We start from the raw sequence: 24,921 nt of genomic DNA, 5'->3' as shown, positions 1-24,921 counted from the left end.
CAGCACGTTGCACCAAGCTAAAGCAAAGAGGAGAGAAACTCAACAGTACTAGTGAAGTTTAACTCCCTTGCTCATTTGCAAGGAGGAGTACAACGTAGATGGAGACAAAAAGAGAAACACAACTCAGGTTTTAACAACTATTTCAGTTTTTAAGCTATGTGGGGCAATTTGCAAAAATGGCAGGGGGTAATTTGTTTTTTAAACAGTGTCTTTCTGGTAAAGTGGTTGCAGTGACAGACTGCATTTAAAATGCAGTCTGCATTAGGCACTGCTGAAATTGCCTTCTAGAATGTAATTCTAGGGTATACCACAACATATAGACCCAGCCTATTCATCTTCATGAAAACATTAAAAGAGAAGGAGAGAGGATAGAGGAGAGCAAGAACTAAATACATCCCATTTATCACGCTTGCCACTCTCAGGACCAGTGTCACTAAGATACTCCCAAGGGGATTTACATTTTGCTTTTTTCTTTAGGTATTTGGTTAGGGTTTGGCGGGTAAAGCAATAAAACCCCAAACCAAACCAAACGAGCAAGGCAGAAAGAACTGTGCAAATCACTGTGCTAGTACCAGATGCTTCACTAACACGACAGTTGCAATAATGTGATTTTTTCTCTGTTCACACCCAAAGTCTAGAGGGGCTGAAAGGTAACTGTAGCCTGAACATAGAAGACTTCATGGCCTTTCATTGCACTACGGAGATGATCAGGCTTTTCAGGGGTCCGCATGTCCCTGAAAGACCATGAACTACTTCTGTAGCTTAACAAGCACTAAATGTTGTCTACAAAAACAAGCCTGCTGTGGGATTATGCTTGTTTTAGAGAGCTGCAAATCCCCACAAGACCATTTTAGGTAATCACAAACTTAGAAACGTTGAAAATAATTGTGCTCGAGGTCTAAGAGGATTTAAGTCTAAGGCATAAAATTAACTTGTATTAATTAATACCCATCCTCAAGTATCCCACATGAACTAAATAATTAACTCAAAGTTTGGCATTTTCAAACCTGTATCTTAAAGGCAGACACACAACTCATGAGCTTAGCTTGAGGTGAGAACTGAGAACACATAAATGCCCAACTTCAGCTAACTCTCCACTCAAGACGTGCCAATTCTTGCCATTGCTACAGATCTTAATTTACTAAATACCCTTATTAAAGCATCAGCTCATCATGTGATTATATGAGATTCCCAGCTTCCATTAACAACTGAAGTCCAGATTTTTAAAGGTGCAGACATGTCAAAGTCAAAGTTTCAGGAGCACCAGGTACTTAATTTCCAGTGATTCAATAAACAAGACATGCTTTTTTAAATCTTACTCTATGGTCAGGTGTACTGTAACTAGAAATTCCCTGTGATTTAAGGTTGCTCATGTGTTCAAGAGTAAGCTTGAGAATAGAAGACTAAAGGCTAACAAAGACAAGCAGCGTGGCTAAAACATAAGCAAAACAGCTAAAATACAGTATTTAATTTGTGTTCAGGAGCTCAAAGCAGATTGTAGGCACTCGAGCTCTCATTTTAATGGCCCAGAATTAGTGCTTCTGTATACCTAATTTGAAACTTGATGCCCAGGTCAGAATCTGCGTCTGTGGCTGAGAATCTTAAGTATCAGTCTGAAAGATCTGTAATCCCCTACGTATGTATTCTCCAAAAATCAGGCTTCTTAAAGAGACAGCATATTGGGACATCTGGCTTTTAAGGCACATGAAATTACTGGTTCCCAGAAAATATGTTGTTTATGCTTGTCTACATTGAAACATGCCAGCTATTCATCTTAAAGTTATTGCACGTTTTATCAATTTAGCTAGGTCTTAGTATTTTAGGTTACCATAGCCACAACTGGTATTATACGCTGTCATCATCAGTGTTTCATTGTAAGATATTGGTCAGCCACCTTTCCAAAGAGAAGGCACGCATCAGAAGACTTTAAATCACCTTTAAGGACGATTGTCAAGAATAAGAATGAAAGCAGCCTGCTTGTTTCTCTATAGCTGGAGCAAGTTCCGCTATCAATTCTGCTGAAGTCATGACCATGAATAGTGCTGGGATATTTTGGTTTTCTTATTATAGACAGAAAGAATATATACTGCGACCATGAATGACTAAGACTTTTTTTTTTCATCCAAAACCAATAAAGAATTAGGAACTCCAAGCATACTCCTTTTGCTGAACATGGTATATCTCTTGTTTTCTTAAACTTAACAAAATTTTACTGAGAAAAAAATATTAATCTTTGCATTATTTTAAATAACTGACATACAAACGTTAAAGAAATAAAAATATTGGAGGAGGAAAAAACAACTCATATTACTTTGTAGATGCATGCAGACGAATAAGTACACCACAAAACATACATCTGCCATTTTCTGTGCTCAGTTCACATTTTAGCATTTTAGAAAGTTCTATTCACAGCCTTTAATTCTAGACTTTAATCGCATCATGTTATACCCTAGCTAGCCTACATATCCTTTTGAATAATTTGATATTGCTGGTTTGTCTTTGTAAACCAAAGACAAGCTAAACTGAATGCTGCAAGTGAGCACTGGTAATAAAGCTTTTATTTGATTCCCTTAGAAAGGTTGTGCCTACGTCAAGGAGGTATTTGCATACAGGGTGACGAAGGTACTTACGCTGCTGTGTAGTCCATGGCTAAATAAGTATTCTGTGACTCTCTGATTCGGAATTAAGTTTGGAGAGGACCTCTGGAGATCGCCTAGTCAAACCCTTGTGCTCAAAGCAGGGTCAACTAGATTAGGTTGCCCAGGGCTGTGTCCCGTCAAGTTTGATTATCTCCAAGGACACAGACACCACAATCTCTCCTGAAAACCTACTCCAGCATTTGTCGTGGTTTAGGCCAAAATCCACTACTGGGGACCTGAGGGACCCCAGACGGGACCGACAGATGCTCCCCTCTACCCCTCTTCAAAGAGAGAGGCAGAGGAGGAAAAAGAGACTTATGAGTTTAGAAGGAACTAAACTACTTTAATGAAATATTAATAATAAAATAAAAAGAAAGAATGAAATATATACAAAACCGTATCAAGCTCCCGAGATGACAATCACGTCACCGGCTGGCACTGGGGCACTCCCAGCGTGGACTCAGTGACGGACGGGAACTGGATTCCTGATCTGGATTCAGGATCAGGATCACAGGCAGACAAACAGAGTCCTCCTCAGACGTCGGCCATTGAAGGAAGAGCCCCGTGACTCTTTGATCCCTCGGCTTTTATACTGAGCATGAGGCAGATGGGATGGAATACCCTGTTGGTCAGTTTTGGGTCACCTGTCCTGTCCGCTCCTCCCTGCAGGTGGGACCCCACTATGCTTTTCTGCTTCCGACCCTCCAACGTGGCAAATAACAAAGTTGGTTGGCCTTGGGGGTTACAGCAATAAGTATAAGCAAGAGCCTCTCTGCATACCATCCTGGGCATCTCTGCATACCATCCTGGGCAGCTATAAACAATTGGTCTTATCACTCTGAGAGAGCGAACATTGTCAGCACAATATGCAGTTAATTTCAGTAGTTAGAAGAGGCCCAGCTAAGAAGGGAAGTTACTGAACAAAATTGATTCTGTTTTACCTCAAACCAGGACACCACCCTCACAGTGAAAAAGCTTTTTATGTTTAGATGGAATTTCTCATATTTCAGTTTGTGCCCACTGCTTCTTGCCCTGTCACTGGACATGGGTGAGAAGAGACTCATTCCTACTTTATTCCCAACCCACCTGCCCCGCCCCAGGTATTTATACGCATCGAAGTGATCCTCCCTAAACCTCCTCTTCTCTAGGCTAGACAATTCCAGCTCTCTCGGCTTCTCCTCATATGACAGATGCCTCAATCTTTCAACCATCTCTGTGGTCCTTCACTGGACTCAATCCAGTATGTCCATGTGTCCCTTGTACTGGGGAGCCCAGAACAGGACACAGCACTCCAGAACTTGCCTCACCAGTATCTAACTGAGGGGAATAATCACCTCCCTTTGTCCACTGGATGCTGGTGCCCACCTTTTTTGCAAGTGCATATTGCTGGCTTATGTTCAACTTCATGTCCACCAGGACCCCTACGCCCTTTTCTGTCAAGCTGTTTCCCAGCCAGATGGCCTCCAGCCTGTATTTGTGCATGGGATAATTGCTTTCCTGGTGCAGGACTTTGCATTTCCCTTTGCTGAACTTCGTGAGCTTCTGTCAGCCCATTTCTCCAGCCTGTAAGGCTCCAACAGAACCATCTAATGTAACAACCACTCCTCCAAATTTAGGATACGCTCTGCCTCACTGTCTGTCAATATTGACCACTGGGGTACACCACTAGAGACTGGCCTCCAGCTGGATTTTGACTCTCTTTCGGCCTAGGTTCAGGCAATTTTCAGTCCACCTCACTGTCTACTTATTTGGTCCTTACTTGCTCCATTTGTCTGTGAGGATGTTATGTGAGACAGTGTTGAAAGCCTTGTTAAAGTCGAAATAAACAACATTCAGTGCTCTGAACGTCCCAGATTACCATGATCTCTCAAAGATCAACAAGAAGGGCCTCATCATGACATGGGCCGGCTCCTTCAGCTCTTGCGAGTGCCTCGCCATTGGGTGCCATGCATGTGTATATGTCCCATTTGTTGAAATGTTTGCTAATTTGATCCTCCTCTACCAAGGGTAAGTCTGCACTGCTTCAAACTTTTCCACAGGTCTCAGGGGCCTGGGACTCTTGAGGGCAAATCTCACTTGTAAACTGAGGTGAAAACAATGTTGTGTAACTTGGCCTTTTCCATGTCCTGTATCACCAGGTCACTGCAGCAGTGAGCCCTGCCTTCCCTCATCTGCCTTTTGCTGCTGATATACCTGTAGAAGCCTTTCTTATTTCCCTTTGTGTCCCTCACCACATTCAACTCCAGGTGGGCACTGGCTTCCCTGACACCATTCCTGCACACTTGGACAGTGTCCCATCATCCACCTGGGTCACTTGATCTTCCCTCACCTCCCGGTGCGTTAGTTCTTCATAGCATTTGAACAAAACACCTTTCAAATGATGACGAATAGATTTCCTTTAGCGAGTTGACCACACCCCCTGTCAAAGCTGAGCTGCTGTACAGAGAAGACCCCAAGAGGTAAATCAAGACACACAGCAGACAAGAATGAGCCTAAGTGGATCTCAGGGATAACGGTGACTGGCAAGGGGCAGTGCTGGGATTCTACAGCACCAAAACTCAAGCACATGACATGATCTGAAGAGAAATTCAGAGATAGAAAGGGAACAGCACAGGCGGTAAGTTCTGTGGAGTGACACTGAAATCAGACATCTCATTGTAAGGGTGAAATGGCACAAATGGAAGATCTTGTACATTATCAGAACTGACACTGGATTTCAGTTTCTACTCACAGAGGTGTACTAGCTAACAAAGTAAAAGGGTTTTAAAGCTTTAAAGAAGCACAAAATAGTCCAATAGAGAGGCAAAAGAAGAATCTATGACATCAGTATGAACTACACAACACTAAAAACAGGGGAGCAAATAAAAGGACTGAAAAAAAAAAACACTTAAACCAGCTGGTTAGCAAGGAGGCAAAAAGGAGAACCGGATGTGCTTTTTTAAAAAAAAAAACATATAAGCCAATTCTCAGTCAGTATAAACTGACATAGTTCTGTTAATATCAGTCAAGGATTTATTACACAAGCGAAGTACACTGCTTTAAATTGATGCTGTAGGGTCACAGGGAGGGAATGCACACCTTAATCGAAGTTTTACCTGCACAAGGGTTGCAGGTTCAGACCCAGTGTAAAGGGCCTTGTTTTTTTTTTAAGCAACTACATTTAATTCTCTAACCAAATCTTTCTCCTTCTGGATTCTAACTTTTGCAGGATTAGCCCAACTGCTCTCCAATGACCACTTACCTTCTTTAACTCTTCCTGAATACTTCTGCCATTCTCCTCTGAGGACAAACTCTCCTTTTGGTTTTCAGAGTCTGTTCTAGGTTCTGACTCTTGTTCTTCACCAGAAGATGTTTCCTTGTCGCTCATTTTAGCAGCGAGCTGAAATAACCTGGATTTAAGATCCTCTTCCATAAGGTCAGGCTTGGTGTTATGATGCTGATCCTCACTGCTTATATCTGTTTCTGATAATTCATCGAAATCCTACAAGGAAATTAGAAGAACAGTGTAATTACTGTACAGGTACAGCAAGGAAAACAAATAGCTTCTTGAAAAGTATAGATATGATCGTTCTGCAGGGAAGCTAGAAAGAAAGTACACTAAGTGTGCTGATGAAAAAATACCATGTCTTTACAGAGGAATACCAGTAAACCCACACCTGTTGGATCATATTTACAACTCCTGCTTACTCATATTATGTAAAAAGGATCTATCAAAATCATTATGTATCTGTGTGCAACTACTGTAACAAAAGCCTAAATGGCATTTCCCATTCCCAGCACTGCACTGCCATCACCCTCAGGCATGGTGCAGATAAAGTGAAGCGTGGGAATGAAATGATTTGTGGCCTGGCAGTTGTGTCCAGCTTTCAGGTGAAAGCTGTGCTCGAATTCCCTGACTGCTGGTCTTGAGCATTATCTCTATTTTTCTTAAAAACTACTGGAAACAAGTTTTGAAATATCTCTCTTTTATTACATGATGGTGCTTAAGATTTCCAGCTTTCCCAGTGATTATTTACATAGGTGGGTCCTCCACAGCGAGAATTATTTCCGAAACGCCAACCTCCTTGGAGCCAGTTCAATCTTTAGGAGCAAGTTCTTTTCTTACTCTTGGATCCTTTAAGGTGGGAAGCACTCAGAGGCTCAGTTAAGTACAGTGGGTGTTACAGTCTTGACCGTGACAAGTTCCTTGCTTCGGAGGCTGAACAGAAGAAAAGCAAAATCCTTTTGCAAGTCTGTTTAGGGTGTGCCTGCCCAATGTTTAATAACGTGGAAAGGGGGCTTTTTTTTTTTTTTTTTGGTCAGCCCTTGCAGGAAATCTGAAGTATCTGGTGGTTATGCCAAAAACTAATGTCCGGATACATACTAACTTATTTTCTGGATTTGTGCTGTCTGATTAGGATGCAATTTCCCCTGGTTTCCACTACAGTCCATGGAGAGACAGGCATCTCCCAGAGCAACCCACTCCACCTGTAGCGTTAACTGCCTTTGGAAATGCTCTTCTCTCCCTGCTGACTGTGAAGAGAGGGCTTAGAATAATTAGAAACTTTGTTTAGTGCCTCAGTCGAGTGCATAAAGTAAAGTGGAATTAAGTGGTTTTAAAAGTGAATTCTTTGAAATGGAGCGCAGTCGTGACACAACCACCCTGAAGGAGGCTATAAAGGATGCAGCCTGGGACCCAGAAGCGGTAGGCACATTGCAGCAGGTCTGAGAGGAGGATTTGGAGCAATTCTTAGATAGGAAATTATTCCTGTTTGCCTTACACTCTCCTGCCGTGACAGGACCAGACACTGCTGGAGAGACGAAAAGCTGCGCTCTCTCTACCATCCATTTGGAAATACATAAACAGGAGAGTTGCTTTGCACAGCTACCCCCTCTGCAGCCGCAGCAGCAGTATTTATGGATGGACCAATTACCTCCAGTGCTCATGGGAAACCTTACCTCTGACAACTCTCTCACAAACCCTACCTGCCAAACTGCTCTTAATGAATTGACACATCATGTTCATAATGTCACTCCTCATCTCCCATACAGTAAACCACACTGTGTAGTGGCTTTCTGGACAATTTTTGTCTGCAGTTACCTGTGAATCAATTACACTACTAAATTATTGCTTTATAGCTCACTTTCAGGATGCAGATGGCCCTTTTAGAAAAACAGGATTTGAAAATGCATGATTAGCTATAATAGAAGGGGAACCACAGGCTTATGCTGAAATTTATTCTTTTCCCAAACAATCAGCTTTTGCAGAATAAAAAGCCTTTTCTGCCAAATGAACTTCCAAGCTGTTCTTAATAAGAACGAGAACAAGATTTCAAGTCAGTATGTTTCCACTTTAGTTTTCTAATATGTTATGATATGCTTCTATATACATTTAGAAGACTGGTGTCATTTTACCTTTTTAATTAAAAATCTATTTATCATAATGGTGCTTCATCAAATTGTAGCAAGAGATTTTTATTTCAGACATATCTTGCATGTCATTCAAAAACTCATTACAACTCCTGCCCAACAATCTGCTAATGAAAAATACTCACATATTGCTAAAATTTTGCTACATTTTTTTTAGCTTTTTGCTCCATTTGCCAGCACAGGTGAACGTCATGAGCTGCCTTGGCATCCCTAGGGTTTTACTCCACATTAGCTAAATTTTTGTTATGAATACACATCCTTTCTCAGGGGAGGACTCACCTTACGGGTATTGATTTCATTACAGCTGGATTCAGGTATGTCTATTATCCATCTCTCTGCCTTTCAACCTCCTTACAATGAGCAGGTGGAGTATTTACATTTGCAAGAGCTGTTAGCTCCTGCTTACACGCAGAGATAATGATATCCTATAATGCTATACTTTGTGGTTTCTGGTAGGCTGCATGGCTTGTGTGTTGAGCTTTTCAGATGGTGGCAGCAAACTATTTGCAAGGGGATGATACCTCTTTCATGGATTAACAGGTTAAAAAAATGCATTAGAAGCCATGACAACAATAAAAAATAATACATACATTGAAAGGTACTATTATTATTAATTTAATAGATGCTATCTTAAACTTCATTATTCTTTAGTGTTCACACTTTGGCTTTATCTGGTAAGCTTAATGACATCTTTGTGTTCATATGAATCACTGTGTGAGTTCCCATTTGCATCTACCAGCAACAGATAATACTACCATCTGCAAACAAGAAGAAAGGACTACCGCTGTGCCTGAAATCAGAGCTTCAGCGAGGGTCGGGCAGACTAACACAGCCGCAAACCCGCTCTCACTAAAAGAAAATCAAGTGTTTCTAATGCAAGCATAAGTCCTTTAGCAGACAAGGAACTAGGAAATACACTCTTCCTCATACACACTGTCCAAATCTTCACATGCAAATGGCTGATAACACAACATAATCCCAGCAAACAAACAAACAAAAAAAACCAAAATAAATCAAGCAAGCACAGTACTGGCTAGGAGGCTCCCCAACCGAATCCGTGTTATACTTTAAACTCTTGAGAGAAAGCTCCATTCGTATAGGAAACCAAAAATTGGAAACGACAGGTTTTAGGAAAAGACACAAATTGTGAGGTTTGCACGCAGCTTCTCAGCGAGAGCCCGTGTAATTTCAGGGCAGCGATTTTCAATAGATACATCCCAAGCGCCATCCCGTGGGGACCAGCAGTCCGACAGCACTCACCCCGTACCTGGCTGCAGGGCAGGAGGGCTGTAATTAACGGGTTGGATCTCCTGATTAAAGAAGCAAACTCATAATGAGGGCACTTCCTTCACTTGAAGAAATTAAGCCATACACTTTCCATCAGAAATATAAGAATTGCAGCTACGCTAAGCAACTTATCCTCCCCTCAAAAAGATAATGAAGCCAATATATAAGTATTAGTAAGAATAATATAAATTATTAATATTATTAATAATAATGAAAGAAGAAAGAGATTGGTGGTTTGAGTGGCAATTGCTTGTAAACAGTTACAATTTGCAAAAGAATTATCATTAAATGCAAGGTTGCACTTCCCAGTTCAGTTTCCACAAGAATATAAGTATTCTGTGGTACATAAGCAATCAGGCTATCAGAAATTTATTACAATAGGACTTTGGTTTTATCAGGAAAGTTTTCATGTTGTACTTTGTGTACTTTCTTCGTTACTGTGCTTACAGCAACTCTACAGGCAACCCAGTAAAGCAGGTTGGTCTTTATCTATCATTAAATGGTAAAAAACTCTCCCCAAATACAGTACATCCTGATATCTATTCTCACGGTTCCCTTTTTAAGTTGCTCCAGACTTTATACAATTAATTCTTTCTCAGTCACCAAGTCAGCATTTCAGTGCTGAGTCTAAAATCCATTTGAAACAAAAATGCCACAGGGTTATCCTAATCTAGGTACTGGATCTTGATTAAAAAAGACCTAATTTTTAATAGAAGTTCAATTGTGAGTTATGAAATGACTGCAATTGTTTCAGATTGTTACTGCTTGAAATTCTCTAGACTTGGAGCAGGGAGAGAGGAAAGGGCCCATTTTCATTTCACTGTGAGTTTCCAAGAGTAGCAAACAAGAAAACGACCCGCATTACTTGAAAAATAAAAAAGAAAACTCAACTTTTAGACTGCTAAACTGACATCCTGTTGTACAATGATAATGAAAACATAATGGTTAACAAATTGTCATGTTATTATTACAACGCAGTAAAATAAGGTTATTATTACAATGCAATGAAATCAGGAAAATATATGTTTCTTCACTGCAATTTACATATGATCAGTTGTTCAGTGTCTAATATCTAGATGCAACATGGCTTAGGAGAGCATTTTCTATGGTTTCTGTAAATTCTGTACAACCTTAGCACATGAAAAATCTATGACTGTTTTAAGACGCCCCCAATGAAGCTTCCTTAAGATTACACTGACTGCAGCTCTCCATGCGCCTACACCACCATCTTGTACAAACTATTTACATGTAGGGCTCTCTCTGCTGCAGCCTCAATCATTTTACCAAGATCAGTACGTTACTTTGGGGATTATATGGAACCCTGACGTCTCTTTAATCTCATTTTTTTTAAGCAATATAAAGGATGTCTGGCTAATTTATTATCATACCTCAAATCATATTCATAGAATCATAGAATCTTAGAATGGTTTGGGTTGGAAAGGACCTTGAAGATCATAGAGTTCCAACCCCCCTGCCATAGGCAGGGGCACCTCCCACTAGACCAGGTTGCCCAAGGCCACTTCCAGCCTGGCCTTAAACACCTCCAGGAACGGGGCCTCAACAACCTCCCTGGGCAACCTGTTCCAGTGCCTTTACCACCCTCAAAGTGAAAAACTTCTTCCTAATGTTTAATCTGAACACGCCCTCTTCCAGTTTCAAGCCATTCCCCCTCGTCCTATCACTACATGCCCTAGTAAAAAGTCCTTCCCCAGCTCTCCTGTAGGCCCCCTTTAGGTACCGGAAGGCCGCAATAAGATCTCCCCGGAGCCTTCTCTTCTCCAGGCTGAACAGCCCCAACTCTCCTATGAGGAGAGGTGCTCCAGCCCTTGGATCATCCTTGTGGCTCTTCTCTGGACACGCTCCAGCAGGTCCATGTCCTTCTTATATTGGGGACTCCAGAGCTGGATGCAGTACTCCAGGTGGGGTCTCATGAGAGTGGAGTAGAGGGGCAGAATCACCTCCTTTGACCTGGTGGCCACACTGTTCAACTGTGCAACAGCCTTGCTATAAATTGCAGTAGCCAGTCCATTCCTGCTCCCAGCAGTGCTCACATGCTGGAGGCTGGAGGAACAGTTCTCCAAATGTGGGCACCAGCTGTCAAATCAGCCACCAGGTTGTGTGCGTCCAAACACAAACTAAATGTATGCAAACCCACCCATAAATAAACTTTCTAGTAAGAATCTGATTGCTTTGAAAACAGTGGCGTGATCTGGAGGCAGTGCTTCTCCACCTACCCCACTGCGGCTGAGGGAACAGGACAGCAGGAACAGCCTCTTTTAGCCTCAGGGGTAAAATGAAGGGGAGAAGTCAGAATCCTGAACCTTGAGCACACCAGAGAGGTAGAGCTTAAGACACACAGCAACTCACAAAAGAGTTGGAAAACCCAATCATTTTCTGCACCAGCTTGCAGGATGCTATCACGTATGTCTGGAATTATCCTGCCTTTTTGTTTTCTGCTGGAGGAACACCTCTCCAGGACATCTTCCCTGTGAGCTCTGCTCTTCTATGCTCTGCAGAGCAGTAGTAACTTGAAAGCCATGATATGAATGTAGACACACACAGACACACAGAATATGCACAAATCCGCAAAGCCAGAAAGGGAAACGCAGAAGTCAACGTACAAAATATGGTCTTTGTGCAGTCCCTGGAAAGTCCTGTAATTCTGCCTGATGTTCTAAGAAGTCATTAATGGCCGCTGATGTGTTGTTACAGCACGTTATCATACATAACTCCCCTTCAACAACTGTACATTATAAATGTATGAGGACATGAGTATAAAAGAATCAGTACAAAACACCCACACCCATCTCCTAAAAGCACATGGAATAGATACAGAATTAACAATAGTTGACCCACCATCAAAAACTTGCTGAAATCCTAGAACCCTAATCTTGACTTACTGCTGTACTGATGTCTTTCTATGGGAAATACAGGCTAGTAGTGTAAGCAAAGACAGACAATTCCAGGCATCCTAAAATTGCTCAGATGGCTTTAAAGAGCAGGTTGGGTTGCTTGTAGTCAGAGGCATAGGGAGAAGACAGCACTTAGCTCCCTGCTTCAGGCTTACCAATACTCTGCTGCAGCAACGATGCAGCTCCAGGACTTGAGAGGGGCAGGACGTGGGAAAGGGAACTGGACAAGGGGTCAGTATTCTCCTCGTCCAGCTGGGTAATCAGTTAGAAGTGTGCTTGTACTGCTAAAAAAGTTTTGGGGCGGACAACTGGATCCCTTACATAATATCAGTCCCAAGCCTGGACAAACTCCAGACAGACTACTTTGCTTTCTGGTTATCCCACACTTGTTGTTTAAAAGAAATGCTTGCGGAGTGCTTTGCTGTTTTCAAGTTGTATGATCAGTTATTCCAAGTTTGAGCTGTTATTTTCTGTTTGTTTTGGTTTTCTTTTTGGTTTTCTTAATCAAATGTCAAATGACACATTATTTAAATGGAAGTAGTTTGTAAACACTTACCCTAACACACCAGAACTCTTAATCAAGTGACCAAATAAAAGCAGACATCACTTGGACTATATTTCAAGACCAGCCCTTTCTGAATTTCTGCTGCTTATTAGCTTTATCCCTTACCAGGACATTTCCAAACAGCACACAGAAAGTTCCCAAGCATATGAGTTATTTCTTATTCCAAGAACAAAGGAGTTAAAAAAACCAAACCGAATACAACAGAACAGGTGATTAGTCAACATTTGTTAGCTGTTGGCAAATCCTGACTTTTTCTTCTTTTATAAGAGCACTGCATTTTACGGCATTAACAATGTCATTGATCAGATGCAGGTGGCATATTTGAGAAAGAGTCAAAGCCTGTTCATGGTATATATGACACTTTACCTTTGCTGCTTCTCAGTTATGAGGCACGAGGAGGATAAAGTTTGCAAGAACACTCCTCCTCCCACTCACAATTCACGTGTTATTGCCAGTATAGCTTAATTAGTTTTGCCCAGCTCTTTTTGAGATTGCATTCGGTAAGCTCAAACACAATTACCTGACTTAAATTCATCTTGTTGGTTTTTGTGCGATTTTTTCCTTCGCATAATTCTTCAGAAATCGCTTTGTTCTTCCTCCACCTTTTTGATCTCTTTTCTAAATCATAATGGACTTCTTCAGTCTCACTGCTGTCCGAATACTCCAAGCTGGTTGCCTGTGGATTGAAATTTACATCCAGTTCTCCGTGGAAATGTTTTTTTTCCATTCTGGGCATATCACTTTGAGTTCTGCTTTGTAACCAGAGAAGTTTGCTAGGTCCTTTAGCTTCCTGGGAAGAGTTTACTGAAGACGTTTCAGAATCTGAGAACAGCGTCTCAGTATTGGTGTATAACCCAGAGGAAGGGGAGGTCACTGCCTGGTACTGATCATTGCCATAAACCCATTCAGTACCATACTGGGAATCGGTATAATAGAAATCGTCTGGCAACTGCCGAGGTCTCCGACGCAGCTTGTTCAAGGCCACATTCCAGTCGTAGTCATCCTCGCTGTCTGAGCCCATCTCATCATAAGCAGAGACAACGCTAGATTCATTCTCCAAAGCTTCAAATACTTGACTCTTTGGTTTGGCGAGCATTCGAGGGCGAGGCAACGTGACATTCTGCAAAGCCACCCAATTTCCATCAGTGCTTTGAAACACGGAAGGCGGAGCTATGAAAATGAAACAAGAACAATTATTGCTATGTGATCATGGGGTGAAAGGCTCATTTGACTGCCCAGTTTGCAATCAACTGGCCACAAATTGGAGGGTTCAATCAAACTAATGAACAAATGCAAGTGCTGCTGCTACATAAATTCTCTCACCTTGTGAGCCCTGCTGCCATGCTCTTTTTAATCAGAAGCCACCACTTAAAAGTCACGGTGATGAGTATTTAAAATGTGAGAGTACTTGGACCAAAACTTTTTTCTAAAAGAATTATTAGGAAAGGATGAGGGAGCATCAGTACAGTACACAGACAGGTATAAATTCTGTGTTTTGCAAATGTCTTCAACTCTGTGTGCAGTTCTGCCATCTTGAAAAGGAAAGATGGAAAAAGGATCAGAGAAGAGCAACAAAGATTGCAGCAGGCTCTGAAATGGCTTCCATTCAAGGAATGATTAAGCAAGCTGTCCGGAGGAGAGAAGACTGAGAGGATACATGCTAAAAGATATGGTGGAATCTCTTCCAGCCTAACTATTAGAGGACATCAAGTGAAACTAGTGAAATCGAGGTTCAAAACAAACAAAAAGAAAGAAGTGGGATGCAATGGGTACCAGAACTGTGGAGCTTCTTGCCTAAGGGTGTTATAGATGGCAGAAATTAATCTGGGACAAACCAGAGATGGCTATGGACACAAAAGAGAAATCCACTGAGGTTTACTAAATAGAGAAAACCACTTCTAGCTGAGGTAAGTCATTAAGATGAAAGTTCTGGAGGTTCAGAGCCTACTCAGAGGCAGCATGAAAAATAATCTTTCTTGGGCTCTTGCTTATGGTTACTGTTACTGCTGTTCTACCCTAGACTACATGAGCTTTTTGTCTGACCCAAGCACTGCTGCTCTTACACTTTTTCAGAGTATGTTTTACAACTCTGACAGAAAAAATTAAATGCTATAAACATGGTCAAAACCTCACAGAACTGCATTTCTTCTTGTCGTGGTTTGGATTTACACAGTAATCTCAGCCTACTGAATGAATTTTTGAGCCTTACAGATGCCTTCCAGGGGTTCAAATTTGCCATTTCCAGAAAACTGTAGAAATACTTGCTATAAACTATTAGTTTTCCAAAACTGTAAGCAGAATATCTATTTAAAAATTGAAGCAAAATCTGGTTAGTGTTGTAGATGATACTCAAGCATCTTGCATTACATGATTACAAATACTTGGAGCTCAAGAAAATGACTTTTTCCCTGGAATTGTTCATAAAGAATGTAAATATGCAATAAAAAGGTGTGCTCAGTTTTTAAAAAAAAAAGTCTGTGGTGCACTACCACCAGCAACAAAAACCCCACAAAAATGAAACATAGTAATTAAATGTAATTAAACCTAGGAGCTACGCGAGATTTAGAACAGGTTTTGTATTTGTTACTCGTTTGAGTCCTTTTGGCTTGTTTTCACTTCCTAAATTTCATGCCAATTCAGAGAACTTAAGAAAATACATCACTGAAATAATTCTTATTCCTGCTTAAAAAGAAATCAAAATAGTAGCAGTGACCAGCTGATGATACAACTGAAGTCAGGTTTATATGAAGAACTAATAACTCTTTATTGTAACAGCTGATTTTGGAGAAAAAAAGAATACAAGCTATCAAGCTTAAGGAACTTCTGCTTGTTTGTTTTTTTTCCAACTATGCTCACTAATCTAAGTACAGGATTCTCTCGAGAGAAAGAGGACCTTTTCTTGTTAAAAACATTATTCCTTCAAACAAAGCAAACAGCTCTGCAAGATCTAAATCTCCAATGGGAACTGAATTAAGCTGCACCACATCACACAAGCGTAATGCAGTGGAGTGCCACATCATTACACTTTTTTCTCTCCCAAACCATATCCCCCACAGGAATCGGTCAAACATTCTCAGTTAGCTGAAGAAAGGACAGGACAGCAGTTGATTACATTTTAGAGGGTAAGCAGGGTGGAAAGGAAAGGAAAGCCACCAAGAACTTTAAATTCAGAAAGCTGACTCAGTTTTCCCCCAGCTTCAAGTAACGGCAAATGGTCCCTTCCTGATTTTCCAAAACAAAGTCACTTAAAAGAAGGGATTTTGTACACAATTTTTTGGGTATATGCTATAAGTTATCCCTGTGAAAATGACAATACGTTTAAGAAGTCAATGACAAATGACAATATATTTAAGAAGTCTCATTGCGAAACTATCGGAAAAGGGGAATTAAATTTAATTAAATTAATTAAATTAAATGAATTAAAATGAATTGTGAACAGATTTTTGGCTACATGACTAAAAAGCCCACTGATTTTAACACTCGAAAGTCTTAGTTGAGATTTCTTTTGTTTTCTGTATCTAAATAGAGAGCTGAACAGGAAAGACATGGACTTGGTGAAGTGAGTCCAGAGGAGGGCCACAAAATGATCAGAGGGCTGTAACACTTCTCCTGTAAGGACAGGCTGAGAGAGTTGAGGTTGTTCAGCCTGGAGAAGAGAAGGTTCTGGGCAGACCTTATTGTGGCCTTTCAGTACTTAAAGGAGCCTTATAAGCAAGATGAGGAGAAACTTTTTAGTAAGGCCTGTTGCGATAGGACAAGGGGTAATGGTTTTAAACTAAAAGAGGGGAGATTTAGACCAGATAGAAGGAAGAACTTTTTTACACTGAGGGTGGTGAAACACCGGCATGGGTTGCCCAGAGAGGCGGTAGATGCCCCATCCCTGGAAACATTCAAGGTCAGGTTGGAGGGGGGTCAGAGCGACCTGATCTAGTTGAAGATGTCCCTGGTCATTGCAGGGGGGTTGGACTAGATGACCTTGAAAAGTCCCTTTCAAACCAAACTACTCTTTGATTCTATGCTTACAGGTGAGATCATATTTACACAAATTAGCACAATCAGGAATTTACTATAAACTCAATAGGCACCACAATTTCATCACAAATGTGGTTCTTAGGTGAAAGAAGCAGAACAAATCCTCTGAGTAGAGCACCTGGAAGGAAACTGGGTCAATTTGTCATTCTGCTATGGTTAAGCAATTGTTAAGTACTAAATTACTCAACATTGAATTCAATGGGATTGAAGTGGGTTCTTAAATTTAAGCACCCAATTAGCTGCTTTACTGAAAACAGGCCTTCCACTAAAATGCCCAGAAGAACAACACTTCTGACAGGGGGTTGAATGAGCAGTTCACAAAGTAATGCATGCGTAGTTAAGTTGGATTTCAATACTACTTTACTATCAGTTTCTTTTTCTGGGGGAGGAGGGGTATTGGCACTGTCCAATTTTCAGCCTCCCAGGGTATCAACTGGCTTTACATATAAATGAATTGAATCGATGGTCAGCCCCCATCCCCAGTTCCCACTACCCCCAAACACGTGTTTTGGCTGCTTCTGCTTGCCAGTGCCTAGCGAGTCAGCTGTGGGACTTAGAGCACCTGTAAACGCACCCTACAAAAGAGAAGTTTTCCTCTTGTTTTGTTTCATGAACCAATTTGCTAGAGAGGGGTCAGATGGGCTCTACAGCTGTTACAAAAGAAGAAGCAGGAACAAGAGCAGACTCCACCATGGGAGGACAACAGCAGCCTTGCTGTTCCCTCTCACCTGGAGCCAGGGGCTGCTGCTGCAGGGAGCAGTTCAGCCCTTCCCCTTGCAACGCTGTGGGGATGAAAACTAACCAACTCCTCTGTGCAGCAGCTGCCTGGTGCTCCGCTCTTGTGGCCTCATGAACACTACAGCCAGAACAAGAGAGGCGGTGGAAATGGGACCTTCCCAAGAGCAGGAACCATCTTCCTCAGTGACAACCTGTACTTATGTTGTCTTGAAGTAAGCAAGGAATTGCATTCTATCCCAGGGTGCTGACTCAGGAATGGGGCTGACTTAGGAAGCTACTCACTATCCATCATCCATATTTACATCATACCTTATGCACGGAAAGACAGAGGACATAGATCTAGGGAAAATGCTAGTCTGTGAAGTTCCTACTCATACAGGTTCCTCAAACTGGTGTAGAAGCAGCAGTTAGCAGCGATGCTCGGAACACTGCATTGGTGAATTCATCAGGGTTGAAAATAAAGGTGCAAGGGGGAATCCTATACGTGAATTATTTCACTGTTTGGTTCACCATGTAACCGCATGAACAATTAACTTGTGCAACAGAAGGGAGTCTGTGGGCAGCTGCAAACTCCTTCAACTGGAGGACAGATAAGCAGGTGGCAAAGCAGAGCCCTTTGGGATCTTATGTCTTAAAAGCTCTGAAATGTATCCAAATAAGATGCCTAATGTTTCCTACCAACCCAAAATCAACTCCCCAAAGGCCCAGATTTTGAATCTTTTCTTGGAAAAAATACAATAGTAAGATAAGCAATGAAATCATGACACTCAGCATCACCAAATTGACGTCTTTACATGTGACCCCTGCAAGCACAAAGATCAGCAGAAATTTCCTGGAGAGGGTCCTTGCTTTAAGTCATATTTATCCCACATATGAGTGAGTACCAAAAAAAGTCATATTCGTACTAGAAATATTTACTTGTTTCATTTAGCCTGTCCACACTTTTCCAGCTGGGTAATGCAGAAAGCTTGCGTTCCTTCTGTTTCCTGAATTGTCCTTTTTGCTGCCTCCAAAGAGCCTCAGTCACAGACGAAGCAGGGTCTAGTCCTTTACTGGGCGTATCTTCACTAGCCAGGGAGAATGCAGACTGGGACCTCTGTGGGAATAAAAATCGAAGAGCATAATTTAAAAATAGAAATACTTAATTATCAAACTCTTTACCATAATTAGTATGAGTATCCAGTTATCCATGGAAGTGGGGGATCTGCTAGCATCCAGAAATTGAATTTAATGCATTCAAAAGAATTGTTTCAGCGCTAGATTGCTTATTTATGTGCATTTCTGATGCTATGCAAGGAGGCAGGAAATTGTTTACACTACCACGGACCAGATGGAGAGAAATAACTACGGTGAAGTTGTTAGGAATGTGCTTGGTGAGGACTGATATCTAACTGCTTTCACTCAAGCTAGCCAGAAAGAGATCCCATTGTGATGAGACATGATGATCTATTGTTGGCTCAACAGGCCATCTGGTGTAACAATTTGCTGAAATTAAAAATTTTAAAAAAATCAAACAAACAGCCTGTTCCCCCAAAATAGATGTGAACTCAACTGGCTTTAATGCAGAATTCTTTTCTTTGCCAGGACATATCACACAATGAGCCGGGCAGTTTTATGCAGTCTTGCTAATGAAGTCAGCATAGCCTACAATTGCACATCTATCTGTTTCTAGGAGGGTCACATTTCAAGTCAAAATGAGGTAAAATACTGTTGTGATTCTTAATGATCTCTGTCTGCTACTGAGGGGAATACACTTTCCTTTGGAACCACGTAAATAGATCATACATTTTAGTTTTGACACAGGCACAGGGGTCAGTTACAGAAGTCACATTTAAATTTGGCCAGATGTTGAATAAAACCTGTGAAAGCAGGCAGTGTCCTGCTGATTTCATGATAATTCACTCTTACCTATCAAATCACATCTGCAATTCTAGAAGCAAAGCTACAGCAGCTCGAGTCAAGTTTTAACATCTGGCTGACAGCGTTTGGCCGCAGTACAATTTTTTATTTTTAATGAGTAACTTTGCTTTTGATGACAGTATGTGCTTAGGCAGCTTGAATGGCAAGAGAGATCACTTTTTCAAACGACAATTAGCTTTTTCCCCATACCTTTTCATTACTCAAACCCGCTGTCTTGGCCTTCATAACAGTCTGTTAAAGACTGCCTGCATATGCCAGGGTTTCATTAAGAAGTGTGCTTTCAAGTGGCTAAGCTTCTTTACTCAGGCCAAGCTGGCGCTCTCAAATCTTTGTACATTTTAACTGATGTTCAAATTACAAATAATTAACTAAAACTGTTAATCTCAAAAGGGCCAGTCTTTGCCTGCATCAGAGCTCTGCTTTGCACTGGTGCAGATGAGGAAAAGGATAACCTGACTTTCAGCTATTTTCAAGTCCCTTCAATTCCCAGGACAGCATAAGCATTGCTGGAGTCCTGCTGGCTTGAAAGCAACAATTTCACCGCTTTTTTTTTCCCACGTTTCCCAGCTGAAATGCTCCTGTGTGGGACCCTTGTACCATGCCAGAAGATTTAATTAACTGCAAATCTTCCTGTATCCTTGGCTCAGCGGTGTGATTTCATAACAGATTCAGTAAAAAGAAACACAACCAAACACCAGGTTCTGGAGAAAAAGCCAGAATTAGTGCCCTAGAATCAAGTATTTTCTGTAACTGCAACACCTGCATAACTTGGTTAATCCTGTCCATGCATAGACACAGGTTCTATTATGACGCATTGGAGTGTTTCCTTTCAAATTGAGTGACACGAACTACTAAAAATAAGCTCATAGTACTGTATAATTTTATTATAGGGAAACGCTCAGATGACCACTTTCACAAACCAGCAACATTCAAGTGTATATTTAGGCTGTTTCAAACCTCGACCTAGAGGTTTTCAACTGATCAAGATCATCCGAGTCCTCATCTCTCTAACTCCGCAAAAGAGTTAATAATTTAACACAATACAGACAGGTACATATTTTTTTTTCTATAGGAATTTGCTCATTAATTTTTATTTCATCCTGCCAGGATATATGGAGAATATAAACAATTCTGCCACAAATTCGCAGCCTGAACTGTGCTGTGGCTCAGTTCACTTTGTTGTAAAGGAAGAACTACTCAACTTCCCATTCTTACAATAAATTAGGTCCAGTTCACATCTGCCATCCTCTGATATCTTTGTGTTAAAGTTGTTCTGTACTGAAAAAAGCAAGTTGTCATGGCTGTCACCATTTTCACAGTACCAAACATAGTCCCTCAGGGCACATTCTTCTTCCACAAGTACGGCAAACACAGAGAGATAAGAGATGCTGAAGAACCCAGAAGAAGGAATATCCTACAGTTTAATCACTAGTATCTATTTTCCCTTTTACTTAAAGAACTGAATTGTAAGAAGGAGAAGAAGAAAAAAAAAAAGGCAGGAAAAATTCAAATAGTCTGTTCCATGATAACCTGGGCTCAAATAATGAAAGTAACATGTTTTTTCTTATTATGAAAAAATCTGTAGGTTTGACAGTTTTTCTGGTGCTTTGTTTAAATGGCAGTTTCTCACCCTCCTACTCAGTGTTTCATAAACATCACGGTACAGGCTGCATCGCAGTGATGGCAGCGTCTGCACTTAGCTCTCAACTAACCCCAGACCCACCAGCAGCTTAGACCTGGCAACGCAGAACTTGGCTCGGGCTGTGAAACCCATGGAAGGAGCTCGGCAACCCTGACCTCAGACCTGTGCTTCTGCAGCAACGCTGCTACCAGCACAGCCTGAGCAATTGAAAGGTAGGTCAGGTGCACCTACACTATAGGGCAAATATGTCTTTCTGAAGGTCTAGAAGATACTCAACAGCTTGAAGGATTTAAAAAGAAGATGAGCATGAAGGGCCTGATGGACAAAAACCACTGATAAACAAGGAAGCACAGAAAAGAAAGTAGACACAGTCCTTTGTGGTATTAGCAGCCTAGGATCTCAAATAAACTTATTCAAAGTTTATCTAAAGCTTATCTAAAACAAGCTGGTTCTTTTAAATTGTGTGATCAAACTTTCGGGTCAGGTCAGAGGGAAACTGCTCTCCACAGTTTCTACCAACTCACTGTGGAGAGTAGAAAGTTGGTATTCTGCAGGAGCTGCTGCTAATTCCCAGGAAAATCCGTCCAAATGCAGCAAGGGAAAAAGCTTTTGGTACCTCCAAAGCTTGGCTTGAGGCCATCCTCATCCTTTTTCTACATTTTATGTGAATTTTTGATAAAATCTGTCTTGGAGTGCTCTGCTATAAGTACCATCTCTTCTCACTGAAGATGGTTCAATGTCACAGAAGGCTCAAGAAGAGAAAAGTAATGCTGAGCTAAAATAGCTTGATGGCACCCCTGCATTCAAATCCTGAAAAAGGATGAAATGATGCCACTGGAAGAGGCTGTTGAACTAGCACTCTTCCACTACTACTTTTGTACTTCTCTGTAGTTCTTGCAACTGGAGAGGTTTAAATGATCAAGAAGTGACAGTGTTCCAATAAGCTCCAATTAAGAATAATAATTAAAGTTAGAGGTGGAACGGTTGAATCAACTTGAACTCAGCTGGCACCGCTAACGCAACAGCTCTAGAGCTACAGCATGGGCTTCAGCATGGGCTACAAACCTATGTACATGCCTGCCCATGCTGTTGAATTCACTGCCATGCTTTCCTGTGGCAGGCAGCAGAAGTACACATTACTGCGCTGCATTTGTGCCACCCTTCCTCATTGAGATAACAGCCCATTTGTACATCCACAGGGGACATTTTTCTCTCGAGGATATTTGCATAGGAAGCAAAACACTGAACATAAGGGAACAGGATAGAGAAGCCTACCTGGGGGCTGGTGCTCCATGTAGTTTTCCTGTGCATGGATGCAAGGAAGTCCTAGAGGTAAGGCCAGCTACCCCAATAGGGCTCTTGGATCAGTTCGCATTGGAGCAAGGGATATATACCGACCAAGTGGAGGAGTCATGGCCCTGAGTCTTTACCAATTGCCTATAAATTTGGGGAGCAACAAGATCTCAGGGCAGAAGAACCAATCCATTCTGTTTTCCAAAAGTATCCAAATAATACAGCAGCCTAAATATGATTTTCAAAAGGAGGCATGAATGCGGGAGCTTTGGTTCTGATTTATAAAGACGTGAGAGGTCAGGAAGACCCTTCCCTCCCAGCTAAAGCTACCGGCACCTTTTCTAACCAGAAGTTTTGGTTCCTCAGCAAAAAAACCCGTGTCAGTCAGCTACTATGTTAGGTGTATTTATTTGTGATGAATTATCAGGCTGCCCTGTATGTTCGCAGTCAGACACTAAGGTACTGCAACTGTTAGTTACTGCAATAAATTAGTACATCAGCAGATGGCATTGCAACCAAACAGGTCATTTGCTATGATCGCTGCACTCTCTCCTCCCTTGGAGGCATGTGCTGCATACTGGATTGCTGTGCAGCAGAGCACAGCTTGCAAAATATAGTTACAGTATTGACAGGCATTTCCAAACGCTTTAGTTAGATGAGTTCCCCACCGAATCCTGCCTACTGGCATCTGCTGCGAGATGTTTGTTTCAAAAAGAAAATCCAGACACGTTATTATTCTATTGGTTTGGGTTTTTTTTTTAACCCATCTTCAGGGGATTTCTGCTGCATAGTTATAATGCCTGGACAGAGAGAACTCAGCTTTCATCTTGTACTGGGCTAGCACTAAAAGGAATAATTTTTGCATGTACAGTCCTGTTTCATTGCTGGCCTTTGGGGGTGGAAAAAAAGGCAACGCGGTTTCTGAAGATTAAAGAAGGAAGGAGTAAATAAAAAATAATCACATACAATGTCTCCTATTACTTAATAAATATAAATATTCCATCTTCTGTCTATAACAATTCACAAGTTCATGCTTCTGAACACTGAATAAATAAAACCAAAACAAGTAACCAAAAGCAAGAACAACTTTTTATAAAACATGCTTGTGAATACTGAGAGACAATACCAAGATTTTGCTCTACATTGTTCCTCAAAAGATGAAAAAGTATGGGTAATTCCTCTTTCTTCTAAAGAGAAGCCAAAGTGGTAATTTAAAACAGCTGTCAAAAGCAACTGACTGAACTCTATATTCTGGATCATGCATGTTTTTCTCCTCGTTTCCCTCCTATTTCACCCTATTTCACCCTATTTCTTTGGTCTGGTTTAACGAGTAAAAATGTGATTTATTCTGCACTTACTTAGAATAGATGAAGGACTCTCCCAGCTTCAGGAGGGACTAAGAACCCTGGGTGCCACAAGGGTAGAGCAGCTGCAGGGTCACCATGGCAGGAGCCCTTGGAGGCACTGAGACCTCAACACCAGGGCTGAGGGAGGGGAGGGCACCTGTGGGTCCTGTGCTGTGAGAGCTCTGACCTGTGGGGCAGCCGTTAATTTGGGCTTTGAAGACTGCCTTATTTGTTCAGGGAAGCAGCCTAGAACTGATAGCACAAACACAGATGACTTAAATGCAACCTTATCCGTCCCCTCTCCTCACCTGCAAATTCTACGGCTATGCCTGCTAGCGGTGCAGCGAAAAACCCCTCGCCTGTTTCTCATCTGTGCTCTATGAATACAATCGATGCACAGACAGAACCAGCCGGTCCCACCTACCTGAGCAAATACAGCAGCAATCCCTAAGCATCAACAGCAAATGCATCCTTTGGTAAGTAAACTCCCACACCAGGAAGGAGACAGTATGAGCTTGCGATCGGTGCCACTCTGCCACAGCCTATTTATCCCTGGAAGTGATTTTCACTCTGCTCAAATGTATGCAGTCCAGACATTTAGCAGTGGGAGTGAAATACCAAGGGTTTCAAGCATCTGTTCCTTAGTTAATCTTGTATGTGGCAAAGTATCTGTTAACTACCCTATGGCTTCTGAAAAAGGGCAAGAACAGGGAGATGAATGGGAGATTTTCACACAGAGTTGGAAAAAACTTCCCTTCTTCATGCCCTGACCTAAACCCTGGTTAGGATATCCCAGCCACCAGGGCAAATCCTTCCATAACTGACAGTGAGAAAGCAAAGACGACTGTTCCCTCTCCTGCAAAAGCCTTAGAGCATCCGTCCTTCCAAGGTCTGCCCAAGCTGGCTTGTTGTTCGCTAGTGACACAGACATAGCCCAGCTGCACTTTAGGTGGGTTTGCCATCCTTCTACCGGCCTCTCAGGCAGCCGATCCCCTTAGAAGTATTGTTCCTTTAAAAGAACCACAAAGATAAGGCTCAGTTAATCAGGAATAGGTCCGTCAGCAGTAGGAACTGCAAGCTGTGTAATAATATGTAGAGCCATATTTGGGTGTGCATTTATTTTGGTTCGGTTTGGATT

General features: G+C 41.6%; 1 protein-coding gene across 1 annotated transcript in view; it reads right to left on the bottom strand.

Annotated features, from left to right (window-relative positions):
* MYRIP (myosin VIIA and Rab interacting protein) overlaps positions 1-24,921 on the bottom strand; it is a gene marked incomplete at both ends in the record, with an annotated part of 220,956 nt that overhangs the window by 16,261 nt on the left and 179,774 nt on the right. Inside the window, 3 exons of the mRNA XM_082479170.1 lie at positions 5,881-6,120; positions 13,333-13,982; positions 18,501-18,678. Of these exons, the coding sequence (XP_082335296.1) occupies positions 5,881-6,120; positions 13,333-13,982; positions 18,501-18,678 (1,068 nt within the window). The remainder of the gene's footprint in view (positions 1-5,880; positions 6,121-13,332; positions 13,983-18,500; positions 18,679-24,921) is intronic.

The sequence above is a fragment of the Vanellus vanellus genome, assembly GCF_965231255.1.
Source record: "Vanellus vanellus genome assembly, chromosome: 2".
Taxonomy (NCBI): Eukaryota; Metazoa; Chordata; class Aves; order Charadriiformes; family Charadriidae; genus Vanellus; species Vanellus vanellus.
Note: the sequence above shows the minus strand (reverse complement) of the source record. Positions and strands in the feature narration are given on the sequence as shown.